At 44.7% G+C, this 22,112-nt stretch overlaps 1 protein-coding gene across 15 annotated transcripts in view; it reads left to right on the top strand.

The window, feature by feature from the left end:
* dati (zinc finger protein datilografo) overlaps positions 1-8,709 on the top strand; it is a 63,237-nt gene extending 54,528 nt beyond the window's left edge. For 7 of the 15 annotated variants that reach the window (XM_069126990.1, XM_069126984.1, XM_069126979.1 and 4 more), the window contains 8 exons: positions 2,002-2,161; positions 4,478-4,690; positions 4,893-5,015; positions 5,183-5,320; positions 5,756-5,953; positions 6,410-6,630; positions 6,795-6,948; positions 7,119-8,709. In XM_069126990.1, coding sequence (XP_068983091.1) covers positions 2,002-2,161; positions 4,478-4,690; positions 4,893-5,015; positions 5,183-5,320; positions 5,756-5,953; positions 6,410-6,630; positions 6,795-6,948; positions 7,119-7,240 — 1,329 coding nt within the window. In that variant the 3' untranslated portion in view covers positions 7,241-8,709. The remainder of the gene's footprint in view (positions 1-2,001; positions 2,162-4,477; positions 4,691-4,892; positions 5,016-5,182; positions 5,321-5,755; positions 5,954-6,409; positions 6,631-6,794; positions 6,949-7,118) is intronic. The other 8 variants (XM_069126983.1, XM_069126988.1, XM_069126985.1 and 5 more) reach the window with 5 other exon arrangements.
* The last annotated feature ends 13,403 nt before the right edge of the window (positions 8,710-22,112 follow it).

A 22,112-nucleotide genomic window follows, 5' to 3' on the forward strand; every position in this document is an offset into this window, starting at 1 on the left:
CGGTTCATTGACGCCGCACAGCACGTCCACCAACCTTCCTTGTCGCGATATTTTTCTCCCGTTTTGTTTCACTGGCTGTTCCCCGGCCGCCGATAGGCCCGGAGGTCGAGCAAGCCTTCGCGAACCAGGTGTAAATATCTCGACCAATTAAGCTCTCTATATCGTTTGTCTCGAACGAAACAGTAGATCGGCCGGCGAATTTAGACAAGATTTCGACAAAGTACAAGATCAGCGTATATCGGCGACAAGAAGTATCGACAAAGTAGTAGGTACAAAGAGGCTAGGAAACGCGGAGACGACTGGTAGGCGAAATAATATTCGCGGAAAACTTAGCGATACGAGGAAAGACTCGGAAGGGGAGAGGTAGTGGTAAGAAAAAGGCTGAACGTAGGTCAACGACGCCTGGTGTTATTTTAAACTGGTGGCCCTGCCCGAGATTCGGGGCTCTTCTCCGTTGGGTCGACGGTCTCAACTCGGTCGCGGTTGTCCCAGGTCCGGCAAAAAAAGAAAGTCACGGGTTCGGGTCGGTTCGGTTCGGTTCCGTGGAGACAGGCAGGGAGAGGGGGAAGGAAAGAATGAAAGAACGAAAGAACGAAAGAACGATAGAACGAAAGAACGAAAGAAAGGGAGAAGGACGACTCGCCGCGATGAAAAAGGAGAAGAGAAGGAAGGAGAAGATGAAAAAAGGAGGATGCGTTGTGTGCATCAAAGTGGAGAGGAGGAGGGAGGCGGCGGCGGCGGCGGCGGCTGCGGCGGCAGCGGCGGGGAGAGGATTGGCAGGAAGAAAGGAACGAGCCGAGTAAAGACCCCAAAACTTTCGGGTCATTGCCGTCTGGTCTCGTTTTAGCCTTTCCTTCCTCCCACCTTCTCCTTCTTCTTTCCTCCCTCTTCGTATTCTTTTTCTCTCCGTTTTAAGCACTCTTTCGAGCAAGGTTGACCGCCATGTTTTTCCTCAGCGCGTGCCCCTACCGCCTCGTGTGCGTAAACCGACCTTCGCGTGTGCGAGAGAGAACAGAGAGAGAAATAAGACGAGATGGCAAGAAAAAAAAGACAAAAAAAAAAAAACAAACGTAGAGAAAGAATGATCAATACCGTACGACCGCGAAATTGTAGCTAACACGAGGTCGCCAATGACGAAGACAGATACTTGCAACGAGGACGTCGAATTTCGTTCATTACTCTCTTCATATTATCCGTTTAAAGGATGGCCTTTGTCAGCCGTCGTCGATCGTAATCCTCGATCATATCGGATGCAAAGAAACGCGTTGCAACAATTACCAATCGACGATCAAACCGATAACAGCGACAAAGGCCATCGCAATTGTGTCGTAGTGTCGTAGCTAGTCATTTGATCTATGCTTTGCATACCCGTTCAACTGTGAGGTCGTGCGAGATCGATCGGAGATCCATCATCTACCAAAGTTGTGGCTTCTTTCTTTTTCTCTTTTTTCCTTTCTTTTTTTTCTCTCCTTTCATTTCTTCTTCTTTTAAATATCCACCTTGTTTTTGTAGAATTCTCAGCTCTCGATCACGTTCATTCGTTCCGATCGTTCTCCGGACCTCACGCTTCTATAAATTCGTCTGTCTGGGCTTTTGCTTTCTCCGTCCCATGTTCCTCCTCGTGTATCCGTCGCCCATCCATGACTCCGTGACATCACACTCCATGATTCCGCGGCAGAAACGCTTAGTTTTTCTGCCGTCGCGACTCCTTGCAGCGATCCTATATAACGATACAGCCATCCAAATCCTGTACAACGAATCTTTGCCCTAAATGTCCCCTCTGCCAGACACTCGAGGCGAATCCCCTTTTGCAAAAATGTAGTTGGTGGTGGCGGCGGCAAATCGGTATCCTAACTCTCACTGGTCAATCGTTCTGTTCTGTGCGCTGCCTGTCCTGCGCTTCTGGTTCGCGACTCTGTGGTGGTATTCTGTGGGTCGGCTCTCTACCGGTGCGCCGCGTGTGCCTGCTTCCGGTTCCTCTTCTTCCGGCCCCCAAAAAAGGAGTTGCAACAGCGTGTTGTGTTCCAGCAACACGCCGCCCTGATCGGCGGCCCGAACGCAACCAGCTGTCCCGTCTGCCACAAACTCTTCCTCGGTGGCGAAGCTCTCATGGAGCACATGAAGCACACCCACAAGGATCCGAATGCCTCCGGCGTTGCCAGTAAGTATCTACGATAGTCGAGCACCCTCGACCTCGTCCGTTTCACTCTTTCTTTCTCCTTGCTTTTTTTCTCTCTGTCCCTCCGTCACATATACTTATAGGTATCGCACACATGGGTAAACACACACACGTCTTCTATCTGTTTTACGCACTAACGCTACCAATATATCTGTCTGTCGACTAACGCACGATTATTCCGGCGCGATAATCTAGTTTTTCTTGCGCTTCCGTTTCTGGGAGACACCACGGTGGAGAACGACTCGTAGACGATGGGGAACGCGAGTACACGAGAGCCGTTTATTCGCGCGATCGGTCGACTCCGTCGAACGAAAACCGTGCGCTCCGTTAGAGAAAATCGACGAAATTGCAAAGACGTTTCGATTGATCGGCGCTCACGAGTCGCGGCAGAAAATTGGGGAAACTCGAATTAACCGCGGCGACCATCTACGTTTCCGAGTAGAGTGGCCGGTTAACGGCCATCATATGCACATACGTATATATGTGCTCTGCTCGGAGAATCGCGCACGAACAAATTCATAGAATTGTGCACGAACAAAGTGATAGATCTCTTCCGTTAGATCGAGATTAGGGTTAATCGCGAGAGGTTCTCTACGTTTTCGAGTTCTCTACGATCGGCTCTTCCCCGTGGTCTCCGAGTTTTGCTGGGGATTCCGTCCGTCCGTCCGTTCGTCCGTCCTTTCTAACACACCAGCTAACGAGGGTTTCTCGCGAGAATTCCGCCAAGGAGAAAGAAAGAACGGAGATAGACGTAACGAGGGTGCCCCTTAATTGCGAGTAAGCCTAAAAGAGAGAGAAAGCGAGAGAGGTGGAACGATCGCTCCTCGAGACACGAGGGGTGGTTCGTCCTTAGTATTTAAGTACGTTTCACATTCCCCACCTAAGAACTTGCTTTGGCGCGGGCGATATGCACACATTGTCCTGTCACTTCTTCGTACTGTTTCGCTCAGCGGAAAAAGGGGGTGTAGCACTTAGCGCACTCGCCCAACTAATACTTTGCGTACTACTATTCGCTAATATAAAACCGGTGCTTCAAAAGGGTGTCTCGTTCCGACTTTTGTGCGTGTTCTGTTAAGTGTGTGGGCATACGTATAGATAGACGTACAGAGAAGAACGATCGACGTGCGCCAAGTCAATGAGAATCTCTTTACGAAACCGCATGCCGTTTTTTCCAACGCGTCGTGTCTTGTTTCCTCCATCATTTTCTAAGTAACAGATACTACGGAAAAAAGCCAAAGTGCCAGTATCGACCTGGTGTCTTTTCTCATAGTGATAACAGAGATATACGTACACGACGTAAATAACCCATCTTTCGTCTGAAATGCAACGCTATAGAAAAATAAACGTGACAGATATAGAATTTTCTACTACGGTCCGTGCGGACGATACCAATATACCCATACATATATACATATATACATATATATATATATATACGAATACATGTGTGTATATATATATATAGATCTCTCTCTACCGAAAAGAAACCGAGAAAAGATGACAATGATATAGAAATATATGACGTATTAATATGTAAACGGAGAAACGGAGGAAAAGAAACGGACTGAATAGTAAAGAACGAAATTTCCTCCGCAAGGTGAGGAAAAGGGAAAAAGACTGCGAGGGAAAGAGGGAAAGAGGGAGAGATAGATAGATAGATAGAGAGAGAGAGAGAGAGAGAGAGAGAGACAGACAGAGATAGAGGGGGAGAGAGATTCGTCGAACTTTTCTTTGTGCGTCTATAAGCGTGCAAGCGCGCGTACGTGCGTGTGTATCTTGGTTTTTGGGCCGACGACCTCGCTCGTGAAAGGGAGCCAGCAACGGCAGAAGCAGCGCGCGGTGCGTCCGAGGTCAGTGCTCTCCTGATCCTCGGCTATCCGTGTCTGCAAGGATTCTCCCTTCGCCTTCGAGGTCGACTGGAATGTCGACGTACGTACGCGCGTATGTACACGCGAATGCGTGAGAAATAAGGTGGTGGAGGAGGAGAAGGAGGATGATGATGATGATGATGATGATGATGATGATGATGAAGATGATGGTGATGATAATAATGAAAGAAAAAAAAAAGAACGAAGAAGGATGATAATAAGGATGGTGGTGATATGACGATGGTGATGATGATGGTGATGATGATAATGATGATGATGATGATGGTGATGATGATGATGATGATGATGATGATGATGATGATGATGATGATGATGATGATGATGATGATGATGATGGAGGAGGTGGCTTTCGTTCCTTGGGAAGCTTTATCCTGCTTAGCATTGACCTTGAAATTGTGTCGCCCTATTGTTCCCTCCGCTGACTGCACAACCTCCGTTGCCGGGGTTTACCTAGCGAAGCGACGGACCGCCAACCACCCGTGTCCAGTGTGCGGAAAACACTACGTCAACGAGGGTAGTCTTAGGAAACACTTGGCCTGCCATCCTGAGACCAGTCAACTTAGCACAAGCCTCAGGATGTGGCCGTGCTCGGTGTGCCAAGCCGTCTTCACTCATGAGAGCGGTAAGTATAATCCTTCGTTTTACAGAAATCATGTATCAATCATGCTTGTATTACTACATTTTCCGTTCTTTATCGATTTCGTGTTTGCCGTCTATTTTATCAGTTTCGTTTCAATGGCATTATCGAACGTTCGTTTAATCGGTATCTAAGCCTTGTCCAACTAACCGAGACTCTATCGAGACCGATTTACTTTGCTGTTAAGGTTTGTTGAGTCACATGGAGCACATGAGGATGGACCCCAAGCATCAGTTTGCGGCGCAATACGTTTTAAGTCGCGCCGCCGCCGAGAGGCGGGAGAGAGAAATCCTTGCGTCTTCGAGTCTAGGTATGAGGTGTTATCGTAATTTCTTGTTTAGCGCGGAAACGATGCGAAAACGATGCGAAAACGATGCGAGAACGATGCGATAACGATGCAGAAACGATAGGAAAACGATGCGACAACGATCTGAAAACGACAACCATCGTAACCACATGTACGATTCTCGTGTACAGGTGCGGGATTGGGTGTTTTGGGAAGCCAAACAGGCGGACCACAAAATTTGCAACAACCGCCGATGTGCCCTTCGCCGTCGGCTCATTCGGACAGCAGCAGTGGAAACGGAAGATTGTCGTCGGCCGGTAGTGAACCTGGTACGCTCCCCGATCTTGTTCCTCGTCTTCTTGCAAATGGTCGTCTGGAATAATCGTTAGAGTGTCGTGAATATCTTAGAGTAGACAATCCTAACACCGAACCGCAACAACCTTTTCGCATACACGTTTGTCCAAATATGTATCACTATACGCTCTAAGTAACGATCGCCGAGCTTCGAAATACCACAGCGAGAGTTGTGTATTGTAGTAAACATTATTACGCTTTATCTGGGTAAAATAAATCATCTACGAATTCTTGTGTGAGTAATTTCGTCGTACGAACGCTCAAGCTCACTCCGTTTTATAATCTCGTCTCTCTTTATACGTACATGTGTATCGAATATAATAACAACTCGATTAGATCATAGTTTTGTGTAGCGCGACTTCACACCCACCATCCTGCAAATCCACCGTCAAGCGTACTAACGAGAGCAGACTTTTGCGCAGGTACCGGTCTGCTCAACAACAACAACAATAACAACAACAATAATATGGCGTCGCCGGGGCCCAGTGGCAACAAGCTGAGCGAGATGCTACGTGCTGGAAGTCAACCAGGCTCCGCGCAACAATACCACGACGAGATGCAGTCGCAACAACAACGTATGGCAGTGATGGCCGCCGCTGTGTCAGCGGGTAAGGATCGCCGTTCCGCGATCTACTCGTATTCCGGATCGATCGATCGATCGATCGATCGACCGACCGACCGGATCGGTCCAAAGAATCGTCGCGATAGAAACGCTTGTGTCGGCTCGACGCCAAGGCCGTCGATACCGCTCTTATCGAGACCCGACGAGTCACGACGCTCCAGCTGAAACATACATACGCTTCTCGTTCGTTCTACACAACCATCGCCGATAAACTTTGATTTATAATTATATTTTTCCGTTTTTACGTTACCCTTTGCTTATCTACGACGCATAGCGTGCACTCTCCGTCTTGAAACGGCTATCGATCGCCGACAATCGACCGATTTAGAGCCAGATGGCACGCAAAGCGTGCAAACGAGATTATTAAAACTCGCGTCGAGCGAATCGATCGCCGTGGCGATGTTCGATGCGCTCCGAGATGACTTTCATTCACGATCCACAGGTTTACAAAATTCAGTGTCGCCGAATCTATCGCCGGTGGACATGGCGTCCCTGGCGGCGGCAATGAGGATGGGAAACAACGGTGACATGAGCGGTGGTGCGCAAGGATCAACGGGACCGCAACAACAGGGAGTTCAAGCAACCGGACCAGAACAGACTCTGAGAATGCACCAGGCGGAAGCCTTACTGCGTTCTCAAGCGGAAGCAGCGCTCAGGCTGGCTGTAAGTACGGCTTCTTCTTCCCGATTTCGTCCAATCTTTTTCCTCTTTTTCTTCTTCTTCTTCTTCTTCTTCTTCTTCTTCTTCATCATCTTCTTTTTCGTCGTCGTCGTTGTCGTCGTCCATCGAATTAAATGGATATACGTTCCTTCGTGCTACGATATTAGGTGTCGCAGGCGGCAGCGGCGGCAGCTAGTTCCGCGGTTGGCGGTGACGTGAGGCATCATTTGGGACAGCATAACGGAGGCAGCACCTCTGGCATGCCTGGACATCACACGAACCAGCAGATGTCTCAACAAGATACCTTACCGCCTGACCTCGGTGAGTCAACGTACAACCTTTATGCATCGTGATCAAGACGATCGAAGAAAGTGTCATATTCTGTCTGTTACGTGCGCTCTTACACCATTAAATTCCCTATAAACGCTTGATTAGTCTCTCCGCAACTCCAGCATCATGAGACAACGTAACAACGTCAACATTTTTCGCAGGGGAAGCGCTGCGGTTACAAGAACAGCGATTAGAACAGGCCCTGAGGCTTCACGGTGATCCTCGAGCCCTAAGTTTCACTCTCCAGCACGTCGTCAATCAACAGAACAATCAGCAACCATGAAAATTCAGTTACTACTGAGACGAGTGGACCCCTTGGACGTCGGATCAGACGGGCCTGCAGCAAGTTGAGAGACTCAATCAGCAACCTCTTCAAGGCGCTGAACGTTCAATAACTCTCAACGAGCAACAACAACAAGGTTCGTCTGGCATCGGTCTTCAGCAGCAACAACAACATCAGCAGCAACAGCAACATCAGCAGCAGCAGCAGCATCACCACCACCACCACCAGCAGCAGCAGCAGCAGCAGCAGCATCATCACCACCACCAATCGCAGCAACAGCAACACCAACAACAACAGCAACAGCAGCAGCAGCATCCTGAAGATCGTGGTATCAAGAGGAAGGCCGACGATATGATCGGTAACTCTGACAACGTGTAAAGAGAACGACGTACACGGACGATGAACAGTGCGAACCGTTTATCGTCTTCTACGTCGATTCTAAGATAGAAGGCGTCCAAGTGAGGTCATCCGCGAAATTACTCCTGTCTCAGCAGTAGAAACGAATTATTCCAGTAAATTAACTAATTATCAAGAGTCTGAAAAAGAACGATTGTTTTTCAGATTCTCGAGAAAATATCCTATTTTCACTGGGTTAACGCGCGACGATTCCAAGAGATCGTCGTGGTCGAGCCAATCGTGAAACTCTTCTCTTCGAGAGAACGAAGAAGGAGGGCAGGATAACGGTCATACGTATCTAGAAATCCGTTGGACGGTGCGTGACGAGAACAGCGGTGGCAATGATCTTCTAGCGGCACGCGAAATTCTTCGCGTGGATCACGTTGTTCCTACTCGAGTCCTGGATCTAGAGTTCCTAGAACGACGACGCTCGCCGAACGAGATGGCCGTCGCTCGTCGGAGGACGGTTCGCCGGTTTTCTCTTTCGAGCGATATCGCTCGTTTCGTTGAGTCGCTCTGTCAGAATTCTCAGGACGCATTGTTACAACCGCTGTTCCACATCGCCCCTGAAACGTGCCATAATATATCGAACGAAACTGCTAACCAACGCGCGCCTTGTCGTCCCTCGAGTCAAGAGATGACTTCAGGTTGCGTACAGTACTATGGTTTTTTTTAGTACAAGAGCCAAACGTAGACTCGGGCAAGCTGGATAGGTGAGACAAGCAATCGTCCTCGTTCCAGCGGCCGGTCTAGGCTCAACAAACTAAACTATATATATACATATATACATACCTAGAAACCAGTTTAAGGTACCCTTAATCTTAGCTCCCGTAACGTTTAAGCGAGATACAACGCGTCTTGATATGTGCGTAAACGCGGCCAGGTGGATCAGCTAATCCTCGTACGTTCGTTGGTTAAATACGCGTACACGTTATATCCCCTTCCCGTTTATCGGACAAACGCGCAACAAGTTAGAAAAAAAACGGACGGTCTGATCCGCGAAATCGTGCGGCGCGACGCGGCACGGCGAGAGGTGCTCGTCGTCGCCCGTCGACTACGTTAGTGATACACGAGTACACACACACAGAGAGAGAGAGAGAAAAAGAAAAACGAACACGAAAACTTGTTACACAGAAACACTAAAACACCAACACACCTAATATACACGCGAAATAAGAATCTACTACACGTAAGAATATAAAAATGCGCGCAACTTGTGCTGGTCGGCAGCACGAAAACTATTAGCTCGTAAGCGAACAAACAAAATATAATTATTACAAACAGTTATATTATATATATTATATATACATACAGAGAGAAAGAGAGTCTTCTGGAGTGTACGATGGAAAGAAAACGAAAAAAGAATTCACACGATGGAATGGGATGGGACGGGGGCCCGAGGAACGGGCCCCCCTCCTTTCGATGTACTACACGTGCACATTTTCAAAGAATAATCGTGAGAGTGTACGGGAGCATTTTTCGTGAAACGAGCACGCCAGATAAATGACGAAGAACGAGGTGAAAATAAGAGAAAGATGAAGATAAAAAATGATGATGAAGAGAGAGAAATAAAAAAAACTAAATGCTAAATATTATATATATTATATATATATATATATAAATATTATAAATAATAGATATAGGGTCTATGAGACTAGGATAAATTAGGCGAAAGAGAAAATCGAATGAATGGGTGGCGCGTGCCCGGTGCAGTGGTACACGATCGAGCCAAGAGCCAAGAGCCGACGAAAGAATGGAAGGGACGCGGACGAGAAAGATCGAGAGAGATGCCAGAATGCGCACACGCGAGAAAGATCGGGAGAAAGACGGGAGAAAGACGGGAGAAAGACGGGAGAAAGAGCAAGGGAGCAAGGGAGCAAGCAAGAGAGCACGTGCAAGATTTCGTGAATGAACGGCCTTGGAATTGTCGCGTACGTGCAAGGGCACGCGGTCGAATGAAAGAGAAGCTGCGCGAAAGAGAATGCTTCGTGAGCATCAAGGAGGAGAGAGTGCGAGAATGAAGCGAATGAGAGATTTTAGAGTGGCGTGCTTCAGGTAATCTGAGGTCCTGTGATCGTTATAAGCGAAATATTTTTTTATTTCCGGGTATATATCTGAACGCGTAAAAATACTTGCGTCGTTTCGAACTTTTACTTGCAATATACCGTTACGTTCTCGCAATACTTAGAAAGAAGAAGAAGAAGAAGAAGAAGGAGAAGCAGAACAGAGGTGGATCATTGAAAAAAAGAACTACGAAGATGAGGATGACGAGGGAGAGGAGAAGAAGAAGAATATATAGAAAGTCCGTAGGTTTGACCGTGGAGCGAACTTTAGAGACTCGGGCCAGCCCCTAACTCCTAAATACCTCTTTGTAATGCCCCATCAATTTCGACCCCGATTCCCCTTTTCCCGACCTTTTATGAAACTCCCGGACTGTCCGTACTTTCGATGGGGTTTCTTTCGGCCAGACCAGACCAGATGAAACGAAACGTTAGACCGTAAAAAACCACACGCGCATCCAAAAAAGAAACGCGTTCCTCTCTTCCAACTCGAATCTTCGTTTAAAATGAGAACCGATGCGGACGGTTATTCGAAATTCAACGTGAAATTTGTTCGACGAGAGGCAGGGAGAGGCAGGGAGAGGGAGGGAGGGAGGGAGGGAGAGAGAGAGAGAGAGAGAAAGAGAGGGAGAGAGAGAAACGGAATGCAAAAAACTAGTGCGAAAAACGATAAAGAGGTGGTCCAAAAGAAAATTCTAAACAAAAAATATCGTGCAAAAGATATCGTTCAAACGACGATTCACCTACGACACGTTCGATTTCTTCGTTTCTTCGACTGGCAATCGCGGACTGAAGAGTGCGGAAACGAATGGTAGCGTGCCGAATTTTTTCTTCCCCGTGACATCGTACGTCGACCGCGTTGTTGTTGTTGTTGTTGATCCCACCCTTCGGAGATTCTCGACGAGACTTTGGTTCCGTGACCGGTTCGTACGAATTTCCCCCGTTCCTCCACTTTTCTACTTTTCATTCCCATTAACTCCATGATCGCTTCTATCCTTTGAACGATTTTCCTAATTCCGGGTATCCCGAGGTAGAGAGAAAATACGAACGAGAAGGAAATGTTCCTGTCCTCGGGCTTGTTAATTTCGAAAGTGAACCTTCCTGACGACGAAAGAAAGAAAAAAGAAGGAACAGCGAAGAGAGAATAGAGGATTGCGCAAAGATGGAAGAAAAATTTGGAAGATCGCGAAAAGGAAATTCTTCGACTCCGAATTGTATCCCAACTACTCCGTTTCTCTTCAGGGGATCCCCCTTTTTAACCCCTTTGTTCGCCAATTATGAAAGTAGCCTAACGTCGTCATCTTCGTTGAACGTAAAAGACACGCGCCGAGAAGCCGCCGGATAGCCAGGCTTTTTCACCATCTGGGTCGAGAGAAGAAAAGATTGCTAAAAAGATTCATCGTCAAAGCTACATTTAACGATCGCACTCGCCACGCGACCGGAACTCGAAGGATTTGCTGCCACCGGTTGCGCCGTTCGAGAAACACGATCGTCTCGAAAGCTTTCAGAAGCGCAATCCGAAGCCAACTATTTCCTCTGTACGATTCGAATCTGATACGAGATGGTAGTGCAAAATGGAACAAACAAGCGAATCAAAAACGACTACGTACCTGTGTCTTTGGAATGTGCGAGAAAGAGAAAGAGAAAGAGAAAGAGAAAGGGAAAGAAGGAGAAGGAGAAAGGGAAGACGAAAAAGGAGGAAAAGGTCACCTCGAGTTCTTGGTAGCGTGCACGTGGGTCGATCATTGATCGTTCTTATTACAACAATTTTTACGTTACAGGGCGTTTTTTCCTCGGATTAAGTAGTATGTAAATACACCTTGATATCACAAGCATAAACTGAGAATTTACTGGTAAACTTAAATCAAGTACATAATGCGAAATAGGGTTAGTTTCTATGTAAATACCTAAAGCTGGACGAGTGCATACACCTCGTTCACGCAACCAACGATAATCGTTTTTATCGAACCAATGCTTCTGTTCGTCATCGGTGTACGCCTGGTCGTTGGTGATCGCCCTTGTACAACCCGTTTGCCAAACGATACCGTCGGCGAAAATCATCATGCAGAAGAAGGGGGCGGGTTTGAGCAAGAACGTTCTCCAAAATGGGCGTCGCTGATCGGGAAATTTTTTTTTCTCGACACTGATACACCCACACAGTTACACATACACGCTCACATACACACAGCATTGCGATGGATTGTACAGCTACGATAGGATAGATAAGTAAGCCTCAACACAATTCTTCACACACTCGCACCACCGGCACCGACTAGCCTCCAAATTAAGACAGGGACCAAACGTTTGGCGAACACAATTTTTCCGACAAATTTTCTTAACGATATACGTAGGAGAAGAACGCGAACAACACTTTTTTCCAAAGGTATTCAACGTTTCCGGCGCGAACGATTCGTTTGTTTCGGCAAAGGTGCGCCGCCACTATCGGAACTACTACGCAAGATATCGCGACATTCGGTTACAAAGTCAACAAGTGGAACGTGCGGATAAAAGTCGGACATTTCGCGGCTACACGATGGAAATTCGGAATTAGGCAAAGATCAGGCACGTTTGTTTGGTAATCATCTAACGAAGCGAAAACGCGATTTAACAATGCCGTTTAAACAAAGACAGACAGGAAGGAGAAGAGGAAATTAATGGAAAAATTTATGCAGCGGATCATCTTTGCAGAACAAACGAAGAGGTATAAAATAAAGATAAAAAGACGATTCTACGGTCCCTCGACGAAACAAGCAAACAGCAAAAAGGAAAAAAAACAAAAGAAAAATCATCAAAAAAAATAATGGTGCACGAAAGTAGGAGCGGAGGAGATGATACGAAGAGATTTAAAAAAAGCAACAGCATCACCACTTTTCACCATCACTATCGCCATTATCAAAAGTAAGAAAATGTTAACAACAACAACAATACATAAATAAACACAAGCAGCAGAGCACAACGTCGAGATCCTTCGTGATGGTAGTCATGAAAGGATTCCGAGGCGACAAGCTTTTCACCGGTGCATCCTGCCGTGCGCCGAGGGTTGCTTTTTCATTGAACGTGAAACAACGAAAGAAAGAATGGTAAACGTAGAATGAGGATAGGAGAGAAAAGAAAAAAGAAAAAAAAAAAAAGAGTAAACGATGCAGAATCGGTAGAAGAGAAAAAGGGGCAGCCGACTCAACTCCCCCGCACACATCACATCCCCGCGCGAGAAGGAGGAATTATTCCCGAGGCGCCGGCCCGTGCCCCGCGAACGTGTACCATAATTATTAAAAATTAAACAAAACACACAGCAAGTTACAATAGCTCTAGTAGTGTATGTTCTGTAATCGAAGAATGATAAGCAAAGATAACGAAATAAAAAAAAAATGGCGTGCTCGCCGTCGTAGGCGTGCCGGCAAAAAAAGCACAAAAAAATAATTTACAAATATATTGATTTACATATGCCCGTAACTCGTAAGCGGGCCGGTGGCGCAACGCGTCTACCTTTGCCGGATTTTCAACCAAGCTTACCACTGTCGCTATTACCACTGTCGCTATTATCGATGTCGCTATAATCACCGTCGCTACGCGATAGGACGTGTCGCGTCGCAACACACACACATACACACACTCAGAAAGAAAGAGAGAGAGAGAGAGAGAGAGAGAGAGGGACACAGCGAAGAAGAGAGAAGAAAGAAGAAAGAAGATAGAAGAAACGAGTCCGACTCGGCAAAGGCAAAAAGGCAATGGAAAAGGAAAAGAAAAAGGAAAAGCAACTAGTCGTCGTCCGAGTGGCCGGCTCTCGACACGCCGCGTCACAAGAACGGCGCTACAAAGCTGTGGCAGAACGAACGATGGACGATCGAAAGTGTGATTAATAGAGAAGGATGGAGAAGAAAATGGCACGACGAGTAGACGAACCGTAAGTGTTAAACGCGACAGAAGAAGCGGTAAAACGTTGAGGAGAAAACTGGTGAAATGAAAATCAACGAGCAAGGGGAAGCACGTAGTCTGCAAAACCAGCCCTTACCCATAATCTTAATCTCTTTCATGTAAATTTGCTAAATGTTTAAATAATCTAAAAAAAATGCCATAGCCCGGATGCGCTGGTGTATACTCCCAGTGCATACACACTCACAAATACGACTCGACCTCACGAATCAAACGCAAAATCCGCGTCGCCAGTTCTTCGATGGATGGCACGCGGTAAAATTGGTATTCTCGCCAAGGAGCAAACAGTTTACAATTGCACAATTGACAGAATCACAGACAAGCACACGACAAGATGAAGACAAAACCGAGGCCCGCGTTTCACCGTGACACGACGTCGGGAATGAATCGTCGCGGAGGATCCGCGATCTCGGCCAATACACGAGTAAAATCAAAGTTGCCCTGGTTCTCGAGCGTGCAACCCCGCGCGCTCACACACATTCCATACACAGGTTGTACGATCGTGCACGTCCGTTGCCGATAGTACGGCCGACACACTTGCGCCTGGCGCATGCACCAATCCGTACACCTTCTACACACGTTACACTCTTTACACTCTTTACACTTTGTACACTTGATTACACACGCTACGGATATGTAAAGCCAATTGATTTTGTAAATTGTCGAAAAAAAGCAGCAGACATTCAAAAAACCAGAACGATTCGGCCTTTTACGGTACTCTTTCCACGAACGTTAAAATATTTCAAACGCATTGCGGAAACCTAAAAAAAATGTTACAACGTTTACTACCGATCCGTTTGAAAAGATCCACGGGAGGATTGTCAGCGATCCGTTCTCGCTTTTCAAGCGGAAAGGAATCGTATCGAGCGCAAGTGAACGAGGATTTACGGTTGATATATAGAAAAAAAGCAATTGATTCAAAAGACATATGGAATAAAAAAGAAAACAGAAAAAGAAAAAAAGAAAATGGAAGAAAAATAAGCACGAAAACCGAAGCAAAATTCGCGGCCTTTGGCATACGTTTGGATGCAGAACCGATGATGAAAAGGCGTTTGCGTCTCGTACGCTGACGCCACACCATGCATCCCGGAATAGACGTTAATAAACCCGGATGTGACGTGACATATCCTTCGTTGAAGAATGTCAAAGATAATGAAAGAAGCAAGTGGGCAGGCTGGCAATCGAGACGAGCCATCATACGAACCGACTATGATGTTTGGTAGTAAAGAAGAAACGATGAAAACCAACCAATCAAACGATCAATCAACCAACCAACCAACCAACCAACCAACCAACCAACAAAAGAACAAACAAAGTGTAAAAAAACGTCCCAAGAGGTAGACGTTAAAGGAAAAAGATGGCGCGCCTCGAGTATACTAGGTATCGGTATACTAGGTAGAAAAGAAGAGAAACACGCCTGTCCCACGTACAGAAACCAGTGTAATAACCATCCTAGCAAGTAGCAACGGCATTAGGAGAGCCGTTGTTCAAATTCGCGGCTTTACAAGCAAAAACCGTTGATTTGTTTTCGATCGGGTTTTAATTTTTTAATGAAATAATCTCACAACGAATATACCACGTACGGTCGCGCGCTAATCGATCCATGCGAGAAGATGGGGCAAAGACGTATGTGTATATTCGTGGCAGTGTGTATCGTAAGTGCGCAGCATATGATAAAACCGACAGTCTAGCAGTGCGAGCGCCTCGGCGGCATTTGCGTTTTCACGCGATGTCCCTGACCGAGCCTCCGTGATTAAAAACCGGAATAAGTTGTTTCAATGTCCACTATATAAATGAAGAGGCATAGCTGATAAGACGGTGGGTTTGCGTTCGCCGTTCGCCGTTCGCCATTCGCCGTTCGCTCTTCTCGAGTCGTTCGTCCCGCTTCGTCCACGAAATAATATATAATAATAATATTTGTCGCAGCACGATGCGTTTTTGACGGACGAACTCTAATAGCGCGAATAAGAAATGGAGGCTGCGATACCATCCCCCGGAGTTCCATGTTGAGAAACCCAAAATCTCTTGCATTCTTTTACACCAGCTTAAACAAAAGTACGTACGAGTATTCCACAGGTTCTGGCAACCTCGAAAACTTCGTGTTCAATTTATTACGGAAAAACGGAAAAACGGAAAAACGACAAAGTGTAGCGAAATTTCCTTGTCCGTCGTCGTTTTGATCATCTTCGGCCACTTTGACCAACGTATCGGGACGAAACTGAACGCAACTATTTCAAAAAGGAAAGACGACGAGACAACAACCATCTTCTTAGGAATATGCCGAAACTCCAGCAGAGTAGTAACGTGCCGCGAGTTTCATCGATCGAGACGCCAATCGGTAAAAGAATCGTCGACGACGAACGTGCGAACCCACCGTGCTGGCTCGTCGTTGCGATCCGAGGAAGCCTCGACGCTTCTCGGTTTTCACGACGAGTCGATACTCTTTTCAAAATATTCTCCAAATTTTTGTTCACGAGAATGTGTTTTCTTTACCCTAACAACCCCATTTACAACCCGCCGTATACGCGTCCGAGGAGAAAAACCGAGTCCAAAGCTTCTTTGTTCGAACGTAGAAAATTTTACGAAAACTCGTACTCCACGCTTTCAAGTAAAAAAAAAAAAAAAAAAATGTAATTACAAAGGATAGGATAGAACGTACGTAGGGACATTTCGAGGATAATATGGAAAAAGGTAAAAGTCCGCTTAGTGGGTGCCTTCGTCAGGGTTTTCTGTTACAGTTAAACAGACGTTTCAAGTATAACTCACAACTAGTAGTACTATGGTAGAACAGTTATTACAGTGTACCGCAATAAACAGTTAACTAAGTAAGTATACAGCAAGCACATGGTCTTTTCAGTGTCTACAATCTTGTCGTACACCACCGCCAATCGCGTAGTGGAACGACCGGAAATACCGGATTCATTTCGTACGCAATTTCCTCCGGCCCCGGAACATCCCTCAACATCCGACATAAAAACGCGGTTTCCCGCAAACTTTTCGACGTTGAAAACATTTGTGGAATTCGAATGAACGTGCGGTCCATATCGTAACTCATGGAAATTACATTCGAAATTATCCCGAAGAAGATATTCCCCAATCGGCAAGACGAGCGACCTACGACGTTTTACCCGTTCGACCCGACCGCCGTTCGTTTCCTCAACCCCCGCCGATTCCTCTCCTCAAAATCCAATCAGTATTTAACAGAATAAATATGCTACTAAGTGTACTAAGTGTTCGTAGTTTAGGCAACGTGTACGTTGTATGCTCCGAATAGGTGAGAGAGAAAGATAACCGAGAGAGCGAAAGCGAGAGCGCGAAAGGGAGACGATTGTACGGTGGAGTCACACATATTTAAACTAACAGATAATAATTAATTAATTACAGTACCGTAACCATTTGTCAAGTCAAGTTAATTAACAGTTAACCGTAACGCATACACGCATAATTATTAATTAAACGTACTCGACTCTATATTCTAAGGACAGCAGCGACCGCACACAGCGTCGTCGCATTTATTCGATAAATCGCGCAGGCACTCACTACGGAAGTGAATCGAAGGACTGTGGGACTCGGACGCGGATCGGAAGGTGCTTGAACGAGCGTCGCGACGCGTACAGTATTATCAACGAGACTCTGTCGAAAATCCTTAGATCTCTGAAGCGGCACTCGGAAAATATCCTGCAAACGGAGAAACAGAGAAAAAACAGAAAACATCGGAATCTTAGTAGTGGCTTGTCGGTGAAAGAAACGCGAAGCTACGCGCGTTCAAGTTTCCCCCGTTTTTCATTAGTCTTTCAAGTGCAGCGTTCAGTTACTTCACTTATGACGTTGCTTTCAACACAATACAAAACACCCCGCCACCCATCCTTACAGATCAAACCCATTCACCGTATCCTCAACCCACGGGTAATCCTCTCAGTGCCAACCCCCAGTTTCACGTGTACGCATTGTTTCAAATTTGTTCGCCACGTCTCAGTTACGAGTTTCACGCGACGTCAGTCCGTATACCGCGTTCTCTTCTTCGTTAACTAAAACTCGTTCCATTTCGAGACAAATTTTCTCACAAAATTCGATATAACGAAACGCGATATTCGTTGCGATTCGTTGCGATTCGTTGCGATTCGTTGCGATTCGTTGCGATTCGTTGCGATTCGTTGCGATTCCTTGTGTTTCGCTGCGTCTCGTTGTGATTAAAACACGAAAACACATTATCCAAGATGACAAAAAGAAATCTTTACAAAAGCAAATACTTTAGAGATATCGTCTCGCTTGATCGGTTCAAGTTCCGAGTAAATAAATTTCGAAAAATGCGAGAAATACGGCGGCACACGGCTGGCGTCGATTATCGATGAAAAGCAAACGAGTTAAGTTTCAAATGTCAGACATTTTACGTACAGTTTGTTATCAAGTAACACAGCGCAGATTATCGTTAATTTTCGGCGCCCGTTTTCGTCGCGTTTCTATTCGTCTCCGATGAGAACAACTTACGGAGATGCCGCGAAGCAATTGGTGGTAAAACGGCGGTAAAACGACGGTAAAACGACGGTAAAACGGCGGTCTAGCGCGATGCGACGAAAATGTGCGCGCTCGGGTTTAATGGTATCGATTGAGTTTGGTCGAAGTCCCCTTTTGGGCAAATTATATCGACGCACTTCCGGTTCCACCGGCCCGTCCAAATTCAGACGATCGGAGAAAAGGGATTAAGAAAGAGCCTGCTTTCGTCCGAATCATCAATTCGAAATTCAATTCTAGTCAAAAAAGGGTACAAAGCCGTAAACGAGTTGACTCTCGTTTGGCAAAAGAGATCGGTACTTATTTATCGCGAGTTGTTCGAGCGCGAGGAAAAACCGGGTCGAATCGAAATCGATCGGTACGAGGCTCGTGGAAAAGTGGTACGAAAGATCGGAGCTCGGAGAAGCTCGGAGAACCTCGGCGGCCTGTCGATCGAAATTGGCGTAGGGGGGGAAAAACAAATCTTTTCGATGAAATTCCGAGGACGAATTCTGAAAAAGAAATGGGCCAGTGGGACCGTATACTGGAAAAATATCCGCGTTGTTGACAAAAGCAAGTAGCCTCTTTTCGTTGTATCAAAAGTCGGCCAAAGTCCGATCGATCCTTGTATAAGCAAAAACGACACACTTTCAAAATCCTAGAAGAAAATGGATGTACGGTGCGAATGAATATTTCGAAAGCTTCGATGATAAAAATTGTTATTGCTCATTCGTATTTTACTTTCTTTTTTTATTCTGCAAAATGCCTGCCCATCCACGCTTTTCAGCCAGGACACTAGGCGGATCCTCGTTCGCGTTTTAAAAATCATCCACAAGTTGCGTCGATTCTCTCTTTCTCCTTTTGAGACGGACAACGACAATTCCTATTTCGCTGGTAAGAAGGGACAACAAAACGCGACACGAAGGTCTGCCACACTGTTCCAGCATTTTGATACCGCGATTAATCCACCACTATTATTATTATTATTATCATCGCTATTATTACCGCTATTATTATTATAATTATCGCTATTATTACCGCTACTAGTTTATAACGATTAGTTGATTATAACGAAAAAATTGCTAGAGGGCAATTGGAGGCGTATTTTTTAGAGAGAAACGAGAAAGAGAGCGCGAGCTCGATTCAAGTTCGCTCGAATCATCCAAGCCATAAATGTTACACTCACTGTCGATCGATTACAATCTTGAAAGAAAAACGAAAAAGAAAAAAAAAAGAAAAAAAAAACAATAAAATGAAAGAAGCGAATCGACGAAGAATCGGTAGCAAAAGAATAGTAGTCATGTTTCGAGATTCTCCTTTTTTTTCTCTTTAGTTTTCCTTATTACGTTTTTTTATACCAACATACATATTACAAATACATACTTGTATGTATACACGAACACACGCATATATATTTATGTTATATATATATTTTATATATAAAAAGAAAGAGAGAGAGAGAGAAAAAGAGTTATACTCGTTAAATATTATATGTTATTTGTAGTAGACTTATTATTTATACATGAAGGAAGCCGGTACGTAAAAGTTGTACGTAGGGTGTAGAAGGAACGCGTTTTAAACAATCAAATTCTCAGTCTTTCTCGCTGTTTTACTCGTAATTAACTCGTAATTAACTCGTAATTAATTCGCAAAACAGTTCGAATTACGTAAATGCGAAGAAAAATTGTGTAGAAAATTCATCTTGATTTCCATGTCTTCCCTTTAATTTTAACGATTTTTCATTTTAACGCGTAGCATCGCGCACGACTGAGAATTATACGCCACTGGCAACTCGCGTCGTTTGTTAAGCTTTATTTCTATTACTTTTTAGCGTGAAAAGAAATCCTCGCTTTGTCCTTTTCATCTATTTTTTTTTTTTTTTTCTTCTTTAAAGAATAATCACGCGCGTTAGTCGATCGAGGAGTTGGACAAAAAATACATTATCACGTGCGTTATACGTTCCTTTTTGTCTCTTTTATGTATATCGTACATATTGTCCTCGTTCGAGTTCGAAGAGTACCGGGAGAAAACGAAACAGCATTTCGAAGCGTAGCATCTCGATTTTCATTCTTCTCTTTGGAAAACTAAAAATAATCAGCAGCGTTTTGTGTCGATTCAACTTTCGTCAATCGAGTCTCAGTGTCCTGAATCGGGAGATAGCACAAAAAACATTCTCGTTTACGTAAAACTTTTTAATTCATCCTCAAACGAGAACACTGACATTCGATCGTTTTATTCATTCGAACGGTAAGCATTCTCCTGCGTACTTTTCAACTGCACTTCGCGACGTTTTTATTCACCGATCGTCGTGTACGTACGAACCGAGGGACAGATCGTATCGTTGCATCTGATCTCTATTCGAGTTCCTATTTTAAGGTGCAGGAGAGGAAAGAAAGAAAGAAAGAAAGAAAACAGAATACACGAAATACGGGGGGAAAGGGGGATTTAGGACAAACTTGCGTCAAAATTATCATTAAAGGAAAGTGGAGGTTAAAGATCGGTGAATACAAACACCGCGTCGAGTTATGTTTGCTAGTCAGAATTGGTTAAAACGAAGAATGGAGCAACAAACTAGAGAGTTTACGATTAGTTACTACATATTGATTCGTCGTTTTATCGTGTAATTAGTGGTTTAGTGACACGGCTCCGATGATTCTCGAGCCATACGCGTCCTTAAAGCTTAAAGTAAGAACAGAACGAAACGTACACGCACACTCGCGTCAAGCGTATACAAAACTACGGTTCTTTAGTTACTATTCGCGTAGAAATGGCGTGCCGAGTCGCCGGCTTTATTAACAAAAATTTGTTACAATTTATTGTTCGTACACGTCAAGTTTATTTAGACAGTACTTTCGTCTATTTTGTATCCAATTTAATAAGTTTCTTTATTTTTTCTTCTCCTTTTTAGTTCTTCTATCTCTAGCGTTGTTCTGACTATTGTAACCGGTGTTACTGCTGCTACTACTACTATTGCTACTACTACTACTACTACTACTACTACTACTACTACTACTACTACTACTACTACTATTATTATTATTATTATTATTTTTATTTTTATTTTTATTATTATTATTTTTATTATTATTATTATCGTCGTCATCATTATCATCATCATCATCATCATCATCATCATCATCATTATTATTACTACTACCACCACCACCAACACCACCACTACTACCACTACTACCGCTACTACTACTACTACCACTACTACTACTACTACTACTACTACTACTACTACTACTACTACTACTACTACTACTACTACTACTACTACTACTACCACTACCACTACTACTACTACTACTACTACTACTACCACCACTACTACCACCACTACTACTACTACCACTACTACTACTATTACTACTATTACTAATACTATTGCTACTACTGCTACTACCGTGACCGTTAGGAGACACATTAGTTTAACGTTTCTATTGCTTTTGATTTTCGTAGATACTATTAGTTATCTATTATTACCGTAATTACGTCTAATTTAATTATTACTTATTGTCACCAACACCGTCATCATCACGATATCACGCACCCAATGCACATCGGCACCATCATTGTAAATCACGTCAAGTTAAAAACGTCCACTTGTTTTCCTTGCTGTTCGATCATCGTTATTTACTTTTTCCTTTTCCTTAGATCAATTTATCTCGTGAATGTGGTTCCTTAACGTCGAGGTTCGCTGTCGACGGTCCGACGAGAACTTTTGCTCCCACGTGAAATGGGATGAATAGCGATTGACAAATCTCTGAAATACGCTGACGATTGTCACACGAAATTTAGGACATGTGCGTTTATTAAATATTATCGTTACCTATTGTTCCGTCGACGAAACGTTGGAAGTGCAGATTCCACCGATAGACAATATTTTTCGCGTTCTTTGACATTTCGTCAAATCCAAGGCGAGATAGTAAATGACAGATCATTCCAAGCTACACACTGGTTTGTCCATCGTTGACCAAAAGATCGCA

Source organism: Bombus flavifrons, chromosome 14, assembly GCF_040668555.2.
Source record: "Bombus flavifrons isolate JBK064 chromosome 14, iyBomFlav1_principal, whole genome shotgun sequence".
Classification (NCBI taxonomy): domain Eukaryota; kingdom Metazoa; phylum Arthropoda; class Insecta; order Hymenoptera; family Apidae; genus Bombus; species Bombus flavifrons.